General features: G+C 37.0%; 1 protein-coding gene across 10 annotated transcripts in view; it reads right to left on the bottom strand.

Annotated features, from left to right (window-relative positions):
- SATB2 (SATB homeobox 2) overlaps positions 1–21,002 on the bottom strand; it is a 252,372-nt gene that overhangs the window by 59,372 nt on the left and 171,998 nt on the right. For all 10 annotated transcript variants that reach the window (XM_027591193.2, XM_027591190.1, XM_027591187.1 and 7 more), the window contains one exon: positions 16,857–17,329. In XM_027591193.2, the coding sequence (XP_027446994.1) occupies positions 16,857–17,329 (473 nt within the window). The remainder of the gene's footprint in view (positions 1–16,856; positions 17,330–21,002) is intronic.

The following is a 21,002-nucleotide window of genomic DNA, read 5'->3' on the forward strand; positions in this document are numbered from 1 at the left end:
TCACAAGAATGTGCATCACTCGACTATCAGCACTCCAAGGAGGTAATCACCAAAGTATCATGTAAGACAATTTATAAGGAATCTACAAGTAGTATGCCACACGATAGTTCTGAAACATGGGTGTCATGTTGCTTTGACTAGAGAAGTCTTTGTAAATAAGAATAAAATATGCCATACAATGAAGCTAGCAGAAATATTAACAAATGTGTGTCTGTAGGCATGCATGCCCAAAGAAAGGAAAAGGTAGGACATAAATGTGAAAATACTATATTGGTAAAATGATTGTAAGAAAATCCAGATTTCTTATCATGCTTTTAAGAAGCAAGAGACATTTGTCTTCCAGAAAATGTTATACAATCTAGGTATGGATTCTTTTTTTGATATTAAAAGTCAGTTCTGCCTTAAGTTATCCTACTTTCTACTTGCATTAAGCAACTTGAAATATTAATAATGAATTTGTCCTAAGATAAAAATCTCCAAATTAATATGTAGAAAGGCAAGAGGGAAGTGGATTTAAAATCAATACCAATAAGACACTAAGACTGATGTTTCCTGAGCTTTCTAAATGAACTCTGCACATACAGGATGAGTTGGTCCCTTCCTCCTCCTTCTCTTTCTCTAGCATAAGCAACTTTAGCATTTTAATAAATCTCAGACTACCAAATTTGGAGGAGTTTTAGGGGACTCTGCATGGATATATTCTTCATGCTAGTTACGACAATTATACTTACAGTATCTCAAAGGCAAAATTTGTAAAAAGTATTCTTCTGTGAAATTATTTTTGCAAGTGGAGTCCATTATAGTGAAGCTCTTACATACAAAATGGTGAAATAACAAAAACTATTGTTCTAATGGACCAGGTTCAAAATAGCAAGTTTGTTCGTTCCTAATCAATAAAAAAATTATTCCAAAGCACAGAGGTCTTTTACTTGTTTCTTGTTTGGCTTGGTCCACTTTATTTTTTTCCCCACACAAATTGTGGAGTTCCTTCCCCTACATTTTTTACATGTTGGACAACCCTAGAGGGAAATGAATCCAACTCTAAGAAAAATCAAGACAAAGCATCCTTGTAAATGACTGCTCATCAGCATCATTTCTGAAGTGAATGAGAGACAATGTTTGTATTTTGAGGGGGCTGGTGGAATATACTGTTGCCTCTGTTTCATTTGCCTAATTGAAGATAAAGTCTCAAACCAACAAGGTGACCACTGCTGCCTCCATGTATTGCCCCAGAGAATGAAAACACTGTTCTAAATTATTTACTTAAAGTCTCATCTGTGCAGCCATGGTCCCAAAGCAGATTCTTTTTACATCAGACATTTTCAACAACAAGTGGCTAACTGGTGAGCACAAAAAGAGTTCTAGTTGTTTTGTTGAGTCTTTTTCATTTTGGTTATTTATGTGCTCTTCACTATTTAAGCTGGAATTTTAAAAAATATAGTCCAAATTCCGCAGGCTCATGAATGTAGAGTGAATTTATTTAGTTAGCTGAAAATCATCGGTGGGGGGTAGGAAATCATAAGAAAATCTATGGCATAATTTACACCACAAACCACCTTATCTAATTATCAAGATAAGTAAATGTTTACCATATTGAAACTGTCTTGAATAGAACATAAATTAATAATTTATCTCACATAAATATTTCTAAAGTCCTTGCCACTATGTTGTCTGGCATTTTAATTATCAGCCAGCCAGGCAGGAGGTGTCACTTGAACATTCCCATTACGCAGCCCGAGATACAGAAAATGCGGCATGGCACCTGGGCGCTGGAAAAAAAAAAAGTACTTTTATGAATAGAAAGGTCATGAATATTGAGAATGTGAAAATTGAGGGAAATTAATAAATTAACCAGGATATTGCTTATTAAACTTTCATATCAGTAATCATATTAAAACATATTGAAAGTATTGAGTAAAGTGGTCATTAAGAATTTTCCTCATTGCAGGCAACAGAGCCTTCTCAAGGGAAAGATTATAACAATTCCCAGCATGGTGTTAGCTGAGGTTATGTAAGACCAGGAAACATGTTGACTGAAAAGGAGTAGAGTGAACATCTGCACAGGGAAGAAAGACACCTTGCACAATAGCTCTTGGGTTACAAGCCACTGAAAAAAAGAACGGAGTCCGGCAAAAAGAACCTCAAATTGGCCTTCTCCTTAGCCTTTTTTTTTTTTTTTTGAAGATTTTATTCATTTATTTGACAGAGGCACAGCAAGAGAGTGAACACAAGCAGAGGGAGTGGGAGAGGGAGAAGCAGGCTTCCCTCGGAGCAGGGAGCCCGATGCGGGGCTCGATCCCAGGACCCTGGGATCATGATCTGAGCCGAAGGCAGATGCTTAATGACTGAGCCACCCAGGCGCGCCTCTCCTTAGCCTTTTAATGGGGGATTTTGTAAGCTTTATATTATTTCTAGTACCCACAAAGAATATATGACGTTGGCAAAAAATTCAATAAAAACAAAATAATTAAAAGCACAAGAGATAATATAATGCCATCTAGCTTGGTGGCTAATACAGGCTACCCTCCACTCCACAAACAGAACAAAGAATTAGGGCTAATTTTTAAAATGAAAAATTGATATACTTATTATTTCTAGTATTTTAAATAATATTTATTTGCGACAAACTAAATGACCTCATAGTTTCTGAATCTGCAATTTCTGTTGATGAGCTTTCTTGCTTATGTTATTATGATTTCCATATTTCTTCAACAATTTATATAGTTTGCCCCAAATTGTTAGTGTATAAAATACATGCTGACATTCAGCAATGCTTGGGAAACATCACCATGACTGGCTCTATAAAATTTAGTTCTAAGTTTCTGCACTAGCCCTTGAGGCCTTGTCTGAGACAGGTGAGAAATTGCTTATGATGGACCCTTAATTCTTTAATGGAGCAAGAAGAGAACCAGAACCTGGACTGGGTTTTAGGAACACTGAGTCTGAGCCCCTCAGACCTTCTCAGGACTGACAGCAACAGCTGAGGTCATTACTGCCTGGATTTTAACAGACTCTCATTCTTCACATCTCCCAGACTTTTGGTAATTCTGTAGGCTCTATCTCCCATTGATTATCTAGGGAACCCCCAAACTCAATGTACCTATTACCAAAAAAATGACAGGTCAGTCTATTAATTCATTTCTTATGACTTGGTATGAAGCTAAGAAAGGGATGAGAATATTAAGAAAACACAGATTCTGCTGCCAAGGAGTTCACTATATGATGGTTCATAGAAACACAATGTAAAAGATGACAAGTGTCATAAATTCTAGATAGAATGAGTGCCGGCTCCGTTCACAAGAGGGTAAAAGTATTGCCAACTGCAGGACTCAGGGAAAACATTTTGGAAGAAGTGGGACTTAACTTGGCTGGGATTTGAAATACACACAGTACATGGATATAGAGATAATGATGAGACTAGGCAAAGGGGGATAGGCAAGTATTAAAACATTGTTAGAAAAAGAAAGAGCATGACTGACCCAGAATGCCTAGAGAAGTTTCTGTTTCTTTAAAAGCTTTAAAAAAAAGTAGAAAAAGCTGATAGGGCAGTAGAAGACATTTTGAAGTGAAAATACTATAGTCCACATTAATACAATTCCGAACTACTGGAGTATACACAAAATAACCAGCAAACATTACCCCCAAAATGAAGTGATATTAGATAATCTGTTCAGCCTTTTTGTCACCTGCAACAAATTAGGCTTTCAATATGCAAAACATCTTCCTTCCAGAAAAACAAATGATCATGATTCCATTTAATTGTAATTTAATGAGGCATAATTTATTTTTTAAAGTGATATACACCAGGTGTGTACTGAGGAAACTGGCCCAGCAAACCCCAGTGCTCCCTCTTGGAAAAAGCCTCAAGCTAGCTGGAGACTGTTTTCATTTCTGTAAATTACATTTCTGTTTGTGGCAGTTGAAGTGGGAGGTATAAAGGGTAACTTGCAATGTTCACGTATTTATTGTAATATATACCTTTGAAGTAACTCAACCAAAAAATACTCATTTATCATATAAGCAAATAGTTTGAAAGTGTTGAGTTCCAATCTGAACAAAGATTTTAAAGAACATAAACCCCATCCCCTAATAATGTATATTAATTATTTATTGTCAGATGTATTAACAAAGTATATAAGCTATTTAATGATGATCTTCAGAAATCAACTTACAACTCTTCAAGGATATATGAGGTGAAACATATGTATTACGTACATGGTAGTGAGTCGGAAAATATAATTAGTTCATATTTATATATTGCTCTAAACAAATGATGTCATAACCAATCAGCAAGGTTCAAAGACACATATACCCCCCCCATTTTATAGATTAAAATTATAGAGAGTAGAAGGTAGAAGGGGCCTTGTCACTCATATCAGCCAATCCTTCATCCTGCCCTGAGCATGATCTATTACACGTAGTTCCCTTGAATTACAAAAAAAAAAAAAAAAAACCCTAGTACCCTCCAAAGATACTCTTCATGTCTCACTCTCCATGTCTTCACTTTTCACATTTGCATGCTTATTTGTTAGCCTTACTTTTCACACAGTTCTGAAATGTCTGGTTCCAGCTGATGTGAGAGCCAAAAACTGGTGTTCTTTTGTGAAAATCAGGTAATACCAAATTCCTAGCCTAATCATACAAAGTGAGCTCTTATATCTTAGTGGTTAATGCACAGTGATCGAAACTGTGAAATCAGCTGCATCTCTATAGAAAGTATTGACATCCTACCATCTGAAAGCTGACCTAACAGAATTGGTTCTTTCCTAATCTCCAATCTCATTTCCTTCTAGATGCTCCTGAGAGGCATTTTCCCCTCTGCTCACGAATATAAACAGGTTTCCCTGGGTTCCATATTCATAATCTACAACCCCACTATGAACCTGAATGCTGAAATTCATTCGTAATGCTAAAAATACTCAACCCCGTTTCACCCCCCAGAGTACTGCTTAGCCATGAAGCCAGAGTACTTAGGCTGATTTGAATAAAAGGTATACAGGGCACAACAATGACAATTTGATTTTTATTATTAAAAATGATGTGTTAAATCCTCAAAGAAAATGTCGTTATTGCATTAGTTTAATAAAATCTCTCTTTATTACAATATTTCTTTATTAGGAAAGACAGCCTATGCATGTAGCATTTTTGTTAGGATGGGGGTGGATAGAATTGAGCATCTAAAGGGAATTAATGTACTCTGCAAATATAAATGCTATATACAAAAGTAACATTTGCAGACAAATGTTGTTGCTGTAGAAATGTATTCTGTAATGCACTAAAATGTATATATATATATATATATATATATATATATGTATGTATATATACTGCAGTTGGCAATACTTTCTCCCTCCTTTGAACTGAGATGGCACTAGTTCTATTTGGCATTTATGACACTTACCATCTTTTACATTGTGCTACTATAAAACCTCTTCTCCCCATCATACAGTAAATTCCTTGCGAGCCGAATCTGTATACTTTGTACTTAGTGGTTAGTTGGGAACATACGGGAACACGGGGCTCTAAGAAAGTACCAAATGCACTTTTTTTTTCATTTTTCTGAACAGCCAGCAACAGGCCCTGGTGGACCACATATTACACTCAAGAGCTTTTCATTCAACCTATTGTAAACATGAAGATAATGGAAACTGAAATTTTGGGCCATGCAGACTCTACTTTAGAACAGATATTTCATGGACCCTAATCTGCAATTCATTAAATGAGACACTTCCCTCAAAGACAGCTTTCTTTCTAATGTATATAATAAAACATCACTTATGCCACCTGACACATCAGAATGCAGTAAGCATGCAACACAAAGTGAATGGGTACAGCAAAAACATTGGTGAAACCAAAACTGTCTGGCTCTCTTAACTGCAATTCCCTTGTCCAAGCCACTCTTGAGCACACAGAATGAAGGAAGGCAGCCAAAAAGAGATTTCTGGAGACTTTATTATTTTTACCTACCTACTCAATGCAAAGATAATGCAATTAGATAAACAGTTTTGTGGGTTTTTTTTTTCCTCCTTATTCCTTCCCTTCTTGTCTTTAGAAAGTCTAGGTACCAGAATGGGGGGCTATGCACAATCTAAGTCAAAATTTTTTAAACACATTAGTACCCAAAAAGCAAAAGCAAATAGAGAACTGAACAGGTTCCCTTTGGAAACATTTACCAGTGGTGTTCTCAGCTCTGGGCACATACGTGGTTTCCACTAACACCTCAAGTACCTGGCACATGACTATTGCATTCACAAAGTTCTGGGCCCTGGTTATTTCTAGTTTCTATGTGTATTGTGTGAAACAAAACTGCTGGCAAACTGCCCAAAAAAATTTACTAGCTTTGGCTACTTTGTCAAAACATTGGCAAAAATAGTACTTTCCAAAAACAAAACAAAACAAACCAAAAACATACATTCAGTGAATATTTATATCTCAAATGTATCAAATGCATTCAGATATAAAAAGTAAAGCAGTCTGTTAACATTTGAGTTGACTTTGTCCTTAAAACAGTTAAAAAACATTATTTTTTTTTTCCTGCTGAAATATTTCTGCATTAACTTCAATCACCTCCAAGGTCAAAAGCATCTTTTCTCACACAGTACATGCAACACATCACAGTACTTATTATACCACAATGGGATTACTGGTTTGAAAGCCTGTTTACCCTTGTACCTCCTTGAAGAAGGGATTGTGTCTTTCATCTTCTGCTCTAAGATAACAGAAATAATTAGACGAACCATGAGAGACGACGGACTCTGAAAAACAAACTGAGGGTTCTAGAGGGGAGGGGGTGGGGGGATGGGTTAGCCTGCTGATGGGTATTAAAGAGGGCACATTCTGCGTGGAGCACTGGGTGTTATGCACAAACAATGAATCATGGCACACTACATCAAAAACTAATGATGTAATGTATGGTGATTAACATAACAATAAAAAAATTTAAAGATAACAGAAATAATTGAGACTAAAGTGGTTGTGAATGTGAGTTCTGAGGTCAGATTTGCTGGGCTCAAAACCAGGCTTCAACTGGATAAAGATTAATCTCCCTATGGCACAGTTTCCTCACCTGTAAAACTGATATAATAATTGTACTTCCCCCATAGGATTCCCTAGAGCTTGCAACTGTACCTGATACATGTGTTCAATAAATGTTAGCCTCCAATATAATGCCTACCATAGTCTCTGAATGCTTAATAAATATTTGCTAAATGAATGAATTAATAAATACAGAACTAATATCAAAGTACGATTCTTTTTTTAAATCTTTTTTTTTTAGATTTTTATTTATTTATTTATTTATTTATTTATTTATTTATTTGAGAGAGAGTACAGAGAGAACATGAGCGGGGAGGCGGGGGGGGGCAGAGGGAGAGGGAGAAGAAGACTCCCTGCTGAGCTGGGAGCCCAACACGGGGCTCTATCCCAGGACCCTGGGATCATGACTCACGCTGAAGGCAGAGGCTCAACTGACTGAGCCACCCAGGTACCCCTCAAAGTACAATTCTTATTTTGAATTTGCAACTTCAAATTTTCAAGGCCCTCTACTTATATTTCACTAAACACTTCCCCATACAGAAGGCAGAAAATGTAAAGAATACTTTTTAGGAAGCAGAATAATTAAAATTATTTGGGATAGAGGATAATGTAAAGAAAAATTTAATTAATTATATAAAGTGGGATGACCATATGGATATCCAGTATTATCACTAAACCAAGATACTCATTTTATACCTCAGAAAAGTAAAACAACTTTTCTTCCCCAAGTAATTCTGTAGTCATTTAAAGAAAAGCTTTCATTTGCATCATTGTTTAAACATGGATCATAATTATTAGTGGATGACAGAATTACTTCAGTACATCGTAACTATTTTTTGATAATGAAATGCAATTAAATAGATTGGAAGTTACCAGAGTACTTCATACACGGTACAAGTATTATTTGATGAAGGCTTTTTTTTTCTTCCCTTCATGAAGGCTTTGCTTTAGAAACATATAGATAAAAATATAGGTGGAAATGAGATGGAGCTCAAGATAGACACACATACATATGTGCACATGTGTGAGTGTGTGTACCAGCTCATGATGCAAAAAGTACTTCTCACTGGGTATTTCAGTCAGAGAAGTCTGAAAGTAAATGCTGTAGTTTACAATGATAATTTTAGGTACAAAACTTGTAGACAGAATGTAAACAACCTTGTAATCTCCAACTGACTTCAAATTGATTCAGTTATATTTTTCTCACAGCATTTCTGGCCTTTAAACTTAATTTGCTTTATTTGAACAAACATGCACTTAACCCCAGGCCAAGTGGTCATCATTTCAATCAATGACCATGAAAGGAACACTCCTTGTGTATTTTTTCATTACTTTAAATAAGCAATGGTGAAAAGGTATATAAATAATGGGATCTAAGGCTAGTGGTCCTTGTATTTCTTCTATAAAAATTCTACTTCAATTGTAAACAACACCCAGGATTGGAGGAAACTAGTTAAATACTAAAACAGGCCTTCACACTGAAAATACAGGTGTATATTGAGATACACTCACTGGAGGTAAAAGAAAGTCCTTATTGAAGAGAGAGACGCCTTATCTGTGTGAAATGAATTGATCACTCCTTGTTAGAAAATAGTGACAAAAACTTACAAAACCATCCCTAGAAGGCAGCCTTGTTTAGCTAAAATAGAGAAACTGGAATTTTCTATAATTAGTTCAGTAACTAATTTTTAAGAACTTTGCACACTGGTCAGGGATAGAAATAGAACAGCAAACAATCACCTTTGTTTCCTCTGATTGTTTGGTGCCAGTTTTGTGAAGGGGGGAGTGTCTTTATACATTCTTTTACACAAAACTTGCTATTCCAAGTAGATTTAGGAATGAGGAGAGGGTTATAGATGTTTGACGACTACTGAGTCAACCTTCTCTCTACCCAGAAAACAAAACCAGTATGTCCTCCATCCTTTTTTGCTGGAATTGCCCAAAAGGTGCTAATTAATGATAGTTCTTATATGTATAAGAGGAACTAAAGTGAGACCACTAGCTAGAGGCCATCCTTAAGCCATCTAGTAACTCTGAGACACTGCTATCCTGAGAGATATTAATATTATTACAATCTTTAAATCTATGAATTCAAGCCAGTGGTTCTGAAATGAAAGATTGCCTATTTTATGAAGCCAGCGGAGCCATCTTTTCCTACACTTTATTAATTTAATGTTGAAATCAAAAGAGGGTGTATTATTTGCTTCAAAACCCAATAATATGTTCATGCCTGATCTGCAGCATTTCATATTTACAGGCCATCTTTCAGTGGATGGACTTCCTTTTTCTCACAGGTTTCCTTGTCATTTTATAACCAGCTCACTGGACCATGGAGTCAAGACCCCTGGGTTTACATTGTGTTCTATTCCTGTATGACTTGCTGAGCGCCCGTATCTCTGTTGCATAGTAAGAAATAATGATGGCTGGGACCAGAGGTTGGCTGAGAAATAATTCTGAGTATCTTGGAGGTCAAGTTTTCTACAAACATAAACTGTATGTGTAATTAAATCAAGTCTATCTTTGGCCAACAATATGTATAAATCAAACACAAGACTTTCTTCTCCCCCAAATTGACTGGTAATGCTCTTAAGTTCAGATTTCCAAATATTTTGGTTGTTAAAATGTTCACGTTGTTGCTACGTATCTAACTGTGCCATTTCAAAATATGTGTAGCAAGTCCTTAGACATTTTTGACCTTAATAATATAGGCATGCATATACTATAAACTTGGTGCTGATAAAGCTTAAAAGCAAAATCCATGTCCTTTCACATAGACATGTACATTTCTAGCCATTGACCTCACCGCCAACTTTCCTGATACATAATTCAATCTAATTTTCCAATCTGTTGAAAACATTCTCCAGTTGCTGAGTCACTTCATAAAATTGTATTTATGACCCTGGCCTTAAGTTTCTTCAAATGATGTGGCTTTGATGAGTAAACAGCAGATTCTTTGCAAAGTCTCATAAAAAATAAAAAGTAGTCAAATAAGGACAGGTCAACCAAATGATTTCCCAAAGGATTTTTAAAATCCTTTTCTCTATCAGATAAGACCATGATGAACAATTTTCTTGAGCAAGGTGTCTGACAAAAGGTTGCAAATTGTGTAACTCGGTGACTTTTGCATCAAACTGAAGAAGGAGCAAGATACCAAATTAGAGCCCTACTGTTACAGAATGGCACATTTTGTGAAACACATCTGTGCTTCTACTGAAAACATGTTTCTAAGAATTGGCTCAGGAGAACTACCTGAAACAGAAAATGGACCTGAACTTTCTGAGTTATGATGTAATCTGCTAGAGGAAAAAGAAAAATACTCCATTATATGAATAATGAATGTGGCAAAAGTCTCATTTTCAAACTGTAGAAACTTCTTACTGCTGATTCCTTATGTAAGAGGATTTCCTGAACTCTACCATCAAGGTAAGGGGATAGTGGTGCAGAGACAGGATGGGGGTCACACCTAATTCCCCTTTTCTGGCATTCTAATGCTCCCACTCACATGGGGCAAGGCATCCGTTCCAATGGATTTAGCCTCGTTTGGATCAAAGCTTCCTCTACTTCATTTAACAGATTTGCTCAGATGGGAGGTCTCAGAGGAGAAACAATGTTAGTAAATGGGGGACTCCTGAACATATGAATATGTAGGTCATTGGATTTTTAAATAAATTAGAGAATAGTTTATCTATTAAGGAAGATTCAGTGTACATATTTTATGAAACCATCCTTATTAGAGGTCAGTAGGCATCCCACAACCATTCCTTGCTAATAGCCAGTCTTTTAAAATACTGTCATAAACCTTTTCATAGTGTCACAAGCCTCTGATTAATTTTAAGTCCACAAAGTGACACGGGGCAAAAGAACACCCAAGGTTAGGATTCATAATCAAACTGTCAAAAAGCACAGATGTAAACACAGTAAATAGGCAAGCAGTTTATTTAATGTCCATAGGCCTAGAAAGTGAAAGTATGCCAACACTAAATAAATTCAGGAAATTAGCAAGAGAAAATGAATTGCAAAAGAAAGGAAGGTAAAATTAAAAAAAAAAAAGGAAGGAAGGAGAGAGGGAGAGAGGGAAGAAAGAAAAGGAAAAGAAAAGAAAAAGAAAAAATAAACTAGACAGAGCACTGGTCCTATTATTTCTTGAAATTATTAGTGCTACAAACACCACTTGCATCACTGACAGAGCACTGGAGATGGGCAGGCAAGGGGCCAAAGCTACTCTGAAACTCACATGAATTACATAATTCACCATTCAGACTCAGTAAGGGTGGTTTTCATTTAAGTCAAGTTTGGAAGATCTCACAGGGCTTCAAATCCAGTGTCTGTTTCAGTCTCATTCCCTCTCTTTTTCCTTCTTCTTCTCTCCCCCACATTCGATATCCATAAGCAGATCTAGACAATATCAGTATCGGTCCATTGAATTCAGTTTAAAATAATAATAGTGATAATATTTTCAAGAGAAAGTAGTACAGTAAAAACATCTATACTATTCCCATAGTGATATCTTACTTTAGATTTGGAAGGTAGTAGGCATAATATTGAAGATCAGATTTTATTCAACCTACTACCCCATGATATACCCAAAAGCCAATTTAGACTAGCAGTGGTACTGATCTATAACCTGGGATAAAAAGCACATCCTGAGATAAGATTCCTGTGCAAGTGATTTATTAAGGAAGTGTTTCTGAGGGAAACTGGTGAGGGAGTGGGAGAAGCAGGGCAGGGAAGGGAAGAAGCCCATACAATCCTCGCCTCAGCCTCATCTGCAGAGAGCTCTGGAGTAGAAGTCACGCTTCAGAGCTGTCCCTTCTATTGGAGGAAGGGGAACTGGGCTTTCATCCTCCTGCACCTACCAGATATTGGTTAAGTATTTTACAGCTCTCTGCCAGTGTGAGCAAAGCAAAATCCAGTAGCCCGAGGAAAGTTCTTTGAATGAAAAGCTGACTAGCAGTTGCTAGCTTCTAGAAGTAAAAGTAGGGGGAATAGGGGGTGAGGGAGAATTAAAACACCAAAAACAGAGCAGACATGTTATCTGCCTCAGCCTCCTCTGGTGTATTGACCATACCACCTCATTTCGTGATCACAGGTAACAGAAACACTTAGAACTGTATCACAGGATTGCCTGAAAATTAATGACCAGGTCAGAAAACGTTTTATCTCTCATTTGTCATAAAATCCTCAGAGACCCAAAAAGTGAGGTTAACCTTTTCCTCCAAAAGACTAATAAAGAAGAAAGTGATGATGCTCAGAATATATTTTATGTAAGGTCATAATGATGAAAACAGGCTTCTATCATCCTGATGGCACAGACAGGATATGATGCTCTGCTATACCCTGCATCTAGAACTACATTAATCTCGTGCCCAGGCTGAAGATTTGATATTCTAGCATTGCATGATCTCAAGGCACATTGATTAACATAAAAATGTATTAAAAGCAAGTTCTTGGAAATATAGCTCTATTCCCTCAATTGTGTTATTTTATATCACCAAATGATATACTTACAGTGGCAATGGATCAGATATACAAAGTAATTAATAGTTTCTCTTTGGAGAAGTGGCATTTTCAAATGCTATTTATTATGAATTTGAGTTCTTCATCGGGAAGTTTTAAACATGACAAACTAAGCTGATGCTTTTTTTTTTTTTTTAGTTTTAACTTCATTTATGAATGTTATACGTCTGGGTTTTGTTCTATACACATTCTCTCTCTCTGTCTCTCTAATTACTAGATGCTATTGGTCCAATCATCAAGCACAAAACCAGGAACATGAACTATAGGGTGACAAATCAAGTTGCTTTTTATTGAATTTGATAATAAATGAATAATAGAGATCATGAACTATTTCTAGAAAATATTCAGTGGAGGTGCCCTGGGTGATTTAGTCAGTTAAGCATCTGCCTTCAGCTCAGGTCATGATCTTGGGGTCCTGGAATCAAGCCCCTCATCGGGCTCCCTGTTCAGCAGGGAGTCTGCGTCTCCCTCTCCCTCCACCCCTCCTGCTCATGCATGAATGTGCATGCTCTCTCTCTCCGTCTCAAATAAATAAATAAATAAAATCTTAAAAAAAAAGAATATATTCAGTGGACTAAAGATATATTACATATCAGTAAAGCACTAAAGATATATTACATATATCAGTAAAGCAACTAAGTACAAGATTGATATTGGCCTTAGGTACCCATCTAAAATAAGAGGTTCTGATCCTGTTTGCTTTGAGGGGGAAAAAAAAAAAGTTGAGATTCTTTTCTATCTAAAGATTAACCATTCATTTATGTTATTATCTATAAAGTTAATTTTTGTTTATTATAGCTGGCAAATCATTATATCACCCATAAATGTCTGATTCCACTCAAAAAGGCCTAACATTTGGAAAATCCATGGTTGGTTTCATGGGGCATAGTACACCATATTTTCCATTTAATGATTCTGCTGGTGAAACCCAGCTGTCCAACCTTGCTGTTAGTGACTACAGTACATACAGCAAAAACAATCTGCCTGCTGACCTCTGGCTTAAGTTCAAACTAAGTCATTCTGTCAATACCATCTACCTTGATTAGGTTGGGCTTTATACACAACAGGTTATGATCCCAGAGGGATGAAAAGCTTTCCCAAATTAAAAGCAGAATTTTAAAAGGAAATACTCATACATTCCTATGCAGTTTCCATTTGATATCCTCAAGGCTGGCCCATGAACTCAAACTCCTGTTGATTGAAAGTGAATGTTCCTTTCTGGGTATAGCCATCTTACAAATTTAATGGCAGGAGGAAAATAATAAAATGTGTTCCATGCTTCAATTAGACCTTTTATAACTTGGCACTTCAGCAATGGCAATGCCAAAGAAAAATCATTAATCCATGAAGACAGACAAAAAGGATTGTGTGGGAGAAGACAGACCGCCAAGATCCTAGGGCCCTGGCAGAGCACGCCCTCACACCAGCATGGTCTGTCTTCTGTCTAGTCTCTCTGCGAGTCTGAGGCTTCATGCTATTTGGATAAAATGTATACTGTATTTGATTCTAAAATCCAACCATGCTTTCAATTTTATCCTTAGCCAAAGGAACTGTATATATAACCAGGCAATAAAATGTTGGCCAGCTATGAAACGCCTATTCACGCGCATGAATGACAGGTGAAAGGACACACACACCTGCAAAATAAAGACTGAAAGACGCATCCTTCCACTTTGTATTTAGCAACAAATATGCAACAGACATGCTCAAAAGGACCGGCGTTTTTCATAACCCTAGTTCAGATAACTGTGGACACACAAATGCTGCTTGATTACTCTGAGTCAAAAAAAAGAAGCCATAGAGTGATATCCGGAACATGTGCAGACCTCTGTGAACCTCCAAACTCATTTTTAAATGATGTCAAGTGAGTCTGTCAATAATAGAATGTATAAATTAGCTAAGAGTCAAGGGAGCAAAAGATTTCCCCCTCTTGGTCTCCTGCCATACCTAATCTGTCAGCACTAAACCTCAAACAACCCCACTGTGCTTCTTCCCTGCTCCACTCCCCTGGTTCCAGCATTCCTGGAGACTGTTAACAAACCACAGTGCATGGTTCCATCACTAGGTCATGCCTGTTAATTTCAGCTGAGATCCCAAACTACTTCAAAATTCCTTCTATCTCAGATTGAAGCCCTATCACATTCAAACTGTCAACACACTTCTGGCCTCCTTTTCAACACCAAATTCTGGAAAGAGTAATTTGCAGCCCCTGCTTCTGCATCCTCAACATTTAGCCACTCCTTAACTCCTAAATTCTGGCTCCTGCCTTCTCCACTCTAATGAAATTCTACTCTAAGTTCGCCATAGGTCTCTTCCAACCAATCACCAAATTTCATGCCATGGTTCAAGCCTCTCACTCCCAGATGTCTTAGTTTTGTACACATGGACAAGTCTCCTGGAAATTCTGCTCATGTTGCTGTACTCTCACTACAACCTCCCTACCCTTCCATCTCCACCTGCGTCCATCTCTACTGGCATTTCTTCTCTTTTCCTGGTGACAGTAGTGGTGACGGTTTTTCCTCCTCCTTCTCCCAACTCTTTAAATCCCAGGCTCTGGCAATAAATTTCTAATCTCTTCCTCTAGCCCTGAAAACTCTTTTTAGCACCAAATTCACATTTTCAATGACTTTTGCCTACCTTCATTTAAGAAATCTGCCAGCACTTCAGAGTCAAAATAGCCTAATCCAAAATAATCACTCTAAGCTTATTCCAACCATCTCTTTCAATGTTCTCCTTGATACTCTAAGTGATTACAGATTTATTCTCAGCCACAAGGCTCAAACCTTGGCATTATGATGGTTACACTTTCTGTCAACTTTACTTCCACAGTGCTTCCTGACTCTGGACTCTACTCCACAACCACCAGCCTAGTTCAAAACTTCTATACATTTCAGCTACACTTAGCTGCTTTCTAAATGATATTCCTACCCTCTTGCCATCATGACTGGGGGGGAAAGATCTTCCTAAGATCCAATTCTGATTATTGGATCACAGCATATTCCTACATAAGACCTTCAGTGGTTTCCAGTGCCTATTAAAGTTCAAAGTTCCTAGCATGGCCCTAAGACCTTTTTTGATCTGTTTCCGCCTTTTAAGTTTTATTATCTAGCTTTGCTATCAACTACCAACTATTCCCACACTCGCCTGACTCAGCACTTTTCTCGTTAATTCCTGTAGCCAAAAATACCCTTCTTCTCCATCTTTGCCTGTTAAATTCTATTTATCCTTCAAGGTCTAACTTTCCAGCAACTTAATACTCATGTCAGGTGTTTACATATGAGCTGGCGCCCATGATCTTTTTCATCTTTGCATTTGCACAGAGCTTAGCTTCCTGCCTTGCATTTAGTAGGGTAGCCAAACTTAAACCTACTCCTCTTAACGACACTATATTCATCTTAGTGTAATTATTCTTTATGCCCAGCTCCTCATGGAGCTACAACCCACTACAACCATGGTTATTCTCCTACACTATTCATATTACTTCTCATTTTACTTTCATTATCTGAATACTTTTTTTTTTCTTTTACTACCACGTCATTAGCTCCTTGAGATTAGCACTTCTGTTTTCTTGTTACTCATATAAGGACTAAATCAGTGGTTCTCAAGGTATGGTTCCTAGGCCAGCAGCAACAGAATCACCTGGGACCTTGTTACAAATGCACATTTCTAGGTCCCACCCCAGACTATGGAAAAAGAAACACTGAGATGAGGGCCTCAGTAAAGCAAGATATACATAAATAAACTGTTTATCTTTTTATCATTTAGTATTGCATGTAATTCCCCCAAAACATTAAAAAATATGAGAAAATTATCCATTACCATTTTATCAATATCTTAAATCTAACTTGTATATTTTGAAAGGTTTTTAAAAAAAATTATAGAAATCATGACATCAGTGATACTCTTTTTATGAAGTTCAAAAACAAGGTAAATAAAAGATTACATATGCATAAAGTTTTAGAGCTGGTTTTTAAAAAACAAGTGAATAACCACAAAATTCAAGATCAGGGTTATACCTGGGGAAAAGCAGATGGAAAAGATGAGGGAAGAGAGGAGCACACAGGCTCAAGTCACTGGTAACATTCTGGATCCTGAGTTCACAGATGTTCATTACCTTACTGAAATTAATTAATTATGGCCATATATGGATCAATGCTGACAGTATTTCCCGAACTAAGGATTATTAGTTAATCCTGAGTGCTCTGGGATCCCTAAAAATTTTTTAAAGGGATAAAAAGTACGTCACAATTCTGTCCTTAGTATTAGTCTTAACCACCAATTACCATGTTCAATGCTAATCATACCTGTGTGCGGTTGAATGCCACTCTTGCAAAGACAGCTTGGGACACACTGGCCCTCTTCAGCTCATCTCTGACTTGCTGGTAGATATCTGGAGAGACTTCTACGGAAGAGTTGGTTGGCTCTGGCTTAACTGCTCTGGGAATGGGCGGATGGTTCAGGAACTGCTGGTTGATGGCTTGAGGATGCTGGTGAGCCAGGAGCCGGCTAACAGCAATCTGTTGGTTTATCAGATGGGCCATGGCTATTTGTTGCCTAACAAGTTGTGGACTGAGCTGGGGAGAAAGAAGACCAGGGCTCATGATAGGCTGTAATGCGGGCACTTGGTTTCGGATTGGAGTACTGTGGTGGATTTGGCTATGAGGAGACTGTTCGTTGGTTTTCCCCAAGGATGCCAGCTGGTTCATATTTGGTAAATGCATTGGACGCTGACCCAGAACACAATAGTCTGAAAGGTTTTCTCGTTCCACTCTTTCCACTGTTAAGAGATAACAATGATAATTCATCATTATTTTCACTGGTATAATTTATTGCTAATATATGTAGTACTGAATTATCATATTTCTGGTATACTAATGACGTAAGTTTTTTTTCATACAAAGCTGGAAGCCCCAGAGTAAAAGTGAGCTATCCCTCCCTGCAAAATGTTACAATAATAGATTTTTTCATAGGTGATATGAAAGTAATAATACTTACCACTTCATTTTTCTTAAATTCTTAAAAGTAGGCATTTCATTGAATAACCAAGACAAAAACCACTAAACATGATAAATTCTAAATCCTCTCATATTCCCAAGCTCTCTCATCTCCCTCATCACCAGCCGTTCTCATCTTCTGTAGTTTGTGGTTAATGGTGTAGTTCATGGATATCAGGAAATGACAAGGACAACATCTCCTGCCAAATTAACTGCTACCTCCTAATAAAAATCTCACACAATAAGTATTATACAACTATGGGAACATTCATAGAAAATGTGTACCATGTAGTATAACCTTTTATCTTGTTATCACTTATCTTTGTTATAGGAATATTTCTTTAAGAAATGGATATGTTAATAATTGTTGATATGCACTAGGATAAGAAAAAAATCTCACAATATTAATAACATTGCCTTGACTTTCCATTATATAAGATGCTCCCCTGCCCCCCCACTGGATATCTACCTTACTACATTTTATTGCACTTTACTAGTAGTAAAGATTTAAGGAATAACCTGGAAAGGCAGAAGAAAAAGGAAGTATCATATACGTTCAAACATCAGGCAGATTTTTTTCCTCCCCCAAGAACATTTCCCAGGAAAGAGCAAATCACCTCAGAGTCAAATTCTTTTTTTTTTAAGATTTTATTTATTTATTTCAGAGAGAGAGAGCAAGCATGAGTGGGGAGTGAGGGGCAGAGGAAGAAGCAGACTCCCTGCTGAGCATGGAGCTGATGTAGGCCTCGATCCCAGGATCCTGGGATCATGACCAGAGCTGACGGTAGATGCTTAACCAACAGAGATACCCAGGTGCCCCTCATAGTCAAATTCTTATCTAAATCTCAGTATCACATTATTATGTAAAACAAAGGTTGGTTTGGAGAAAACATGAGGCTGAAATAACCTCCATTATTCCTAGTTTTAAACTCTTACAAATGTAATTTAACAAAATCTGGTATTTTTAAAAATATTTATTTGAGAGAGAGAGAGAAAGAGTGGGAGGGGTAGTGGCGGAGGGATAGGGAGAAAGGGAATCTTAAGCAGACTCTGAGCTAAGTGCAGAGCCCAACAATGGATGCTGGGCTCCATCTAACGACCCTGAGCTGAAATCAAGGGTCGGACGCTTAACCAATTGAGCCACCCTGGTGCCGCCCCAACAAAATCTGTTCTTTAGAGCAAAAATTCCAAACAGATTCTGTAATTATTTCTTAAAATTGCAAATGCTGGATATGATCATGTAAAAGCCTATTAAGATAACTTTAAAGAACAAGAGATCAAAAGTAGTCACCTAGAGGACAAATTTTTAAAAATAACTGTCCCACTATTATGCAACTGATGTGTAGCTTGGCATAATGTTTACAATGGCAGAATCATATTTACATCAAAAAGTCTGAAGTCTCAAAAAAAACTTAAGCAGAAATGGCGTGTCCTAGAAAACTGGATAAGTGATTCCAAACACAGGGTTTTGTAATGACAGAGACACAAGTGCTGAATCACATGTGAAGAATTTAAATAAAATCAGTCAATGAACTTTAAAAAGTAGAGAAAAATAGTATTTCTAATTAATATTTTATGTAATATGTGATTTTAAAATACATATGTGGAAGTTAATTGTTAATTAAAATGCAAGTAAATATTTCACCATTTTATCCATATGTCTTAGGGTTTTACATATTCAAAACTTCTCATTGGAAAAATAAACATTAGTATCTTGGGATCACCTTATATTCAGACATACATAGTATTTATTCCTGCTTTGCTTAAAAAACCAAAATGAATGCTTAACTTTCCTATGAACCCCCAAATAAGTAAAGTTTACCTCAGACTTCTTTAAAGGCTCAATTTCTAACTTAATCCTTTCAATGTAATTCATTTAGTCGTATTAACCTTTCCTTCACAAGGTTCAAGGAGAACAAATTATTTTAACCTTATCCTCTAAATGCAAACGTTCTTCAGTCATTGTATTAATTAAACTTTAAGGCACACAATCTTAAAATCAAACCAAGCAAATGGTTGAGAGCCTTCAAAAGGTAATGTAACACAGTTTCCATACGACAGGAATTACTATTATGATCCCCTCACTGAATGCAGTAGAGGAGCTGCGCACTGTGTCTGGAGTAAAGTTGTACTTTATAGATAGAAATAGTTGGCACTTACTAGACACTTGGTTCACTTTGGTTTAATTCCTTTTTAACTCAGTCAAAATAAAGGCAAATTCAAATATTAAATTATGGGGCACCTGGGTGGCTTAGTCGTTAAGCATCTGCCTTCGGCTCGGGTCATGATCCCAGGGTCCTGGGATCGAGCCCCACATCGGGCTCCCTGCTCCGCGGGAAGCCTGCTTCTCCCTCTCCCACTCCCCCCTGCTTGTGTTCCCTCTCTCGCTCTCTTTCTGTGTCAAATAAATAAAATCTTAAAAAGAAAATAAAAACAAAAAAAAAAAACCCAAATATTAAATTATGTTTTCAAGTACTTAAGAAGTAAAATTTTATCCATTTCTTTTTCTACTTAAAAAAAAATACAGAACCATCCATTAATAGCATGCATTCTTTGATTAAAAGCTAATTTCCCAAAATTTGGGTATTTTCATTCTTCAGTGGTTTAACTACACTTTCTTGAAATATATCTAAATAGGAGCGCCTGGGTGGCTCAGTCGTTAAGCATCTGACTTCGGCTCAGGTCATGATCTCAGGGTCCTGGGATCAAGCCCCACATCAGGCTTCCTGCTTAGCAGGGAGTCTTGCTTCCCTCTGCCCCTCCCCCACACTTGTGCTCTCTCCCTCTCTCTCTCTCAAATAAATAAATAAAATCTTTTAAAAAAATAAAGAAAAGAAATGTATCTAAATCACATCATTAATAAAAAACTCTATTCACAGATGTAGTCATAATTATGCACACAATTAAGCATTAACGTCAGAGCTGCAAAAAACTTATATGAATTGGTGCAATAAGAATTAGAATAATGTCACTCCATTTCTTTAAGATTATACATAGTATGTCCTTTTTCTTACAAGTTCTCAGATCCTTATAAATTCATATACTTAAAAAAGGGGACTGGGGAAGTGTCCTTAAGGACACGCAGTAACACCAGGAAGTACTAACTCCTCAGAAAACCATACTGAAGCAATTGCAAAGGCAAATGTGTGAACTTCCAGGTAGAGAACAAAAGGCAGAGAAGCCAGCTGGAGAGGTACTAGGGGGAGTAAGAGAAAGCCTCCCAGTCCAAAGGAAGCAGCTGCTACCTTGCCTTGGCCAGTTTTGTCTTTCTTGTCATTTCTTCAGATGTTTTTTCAAGAAAATGCAAAATCTGGATTATTACATGCTAGTGCCTATTTTTCAAGTATTGGCAACTAACTCCATTTGCAAAACACAACAAATGCCAAACAAAGCATATCTGAAAACCGGATACTGCCTATAGGCTACCTATAAGACTAAAGACTAAAGACCCCTTAA

Source organism: Zalophus californianus, chromosome 3 (assembly GCF_009762305.2).
Source record: "Zalophus californianus isolate mZalCal1 chromosome 3, mZalCal1.pri.v2, whole genome shotgun sequence".
NCBI classification, from domain to species: Eukaryota; Metazoa; Chordata; class Mammalia; order Carnivora; family Otariidae; genus Zalophus; species Zalophus californianus.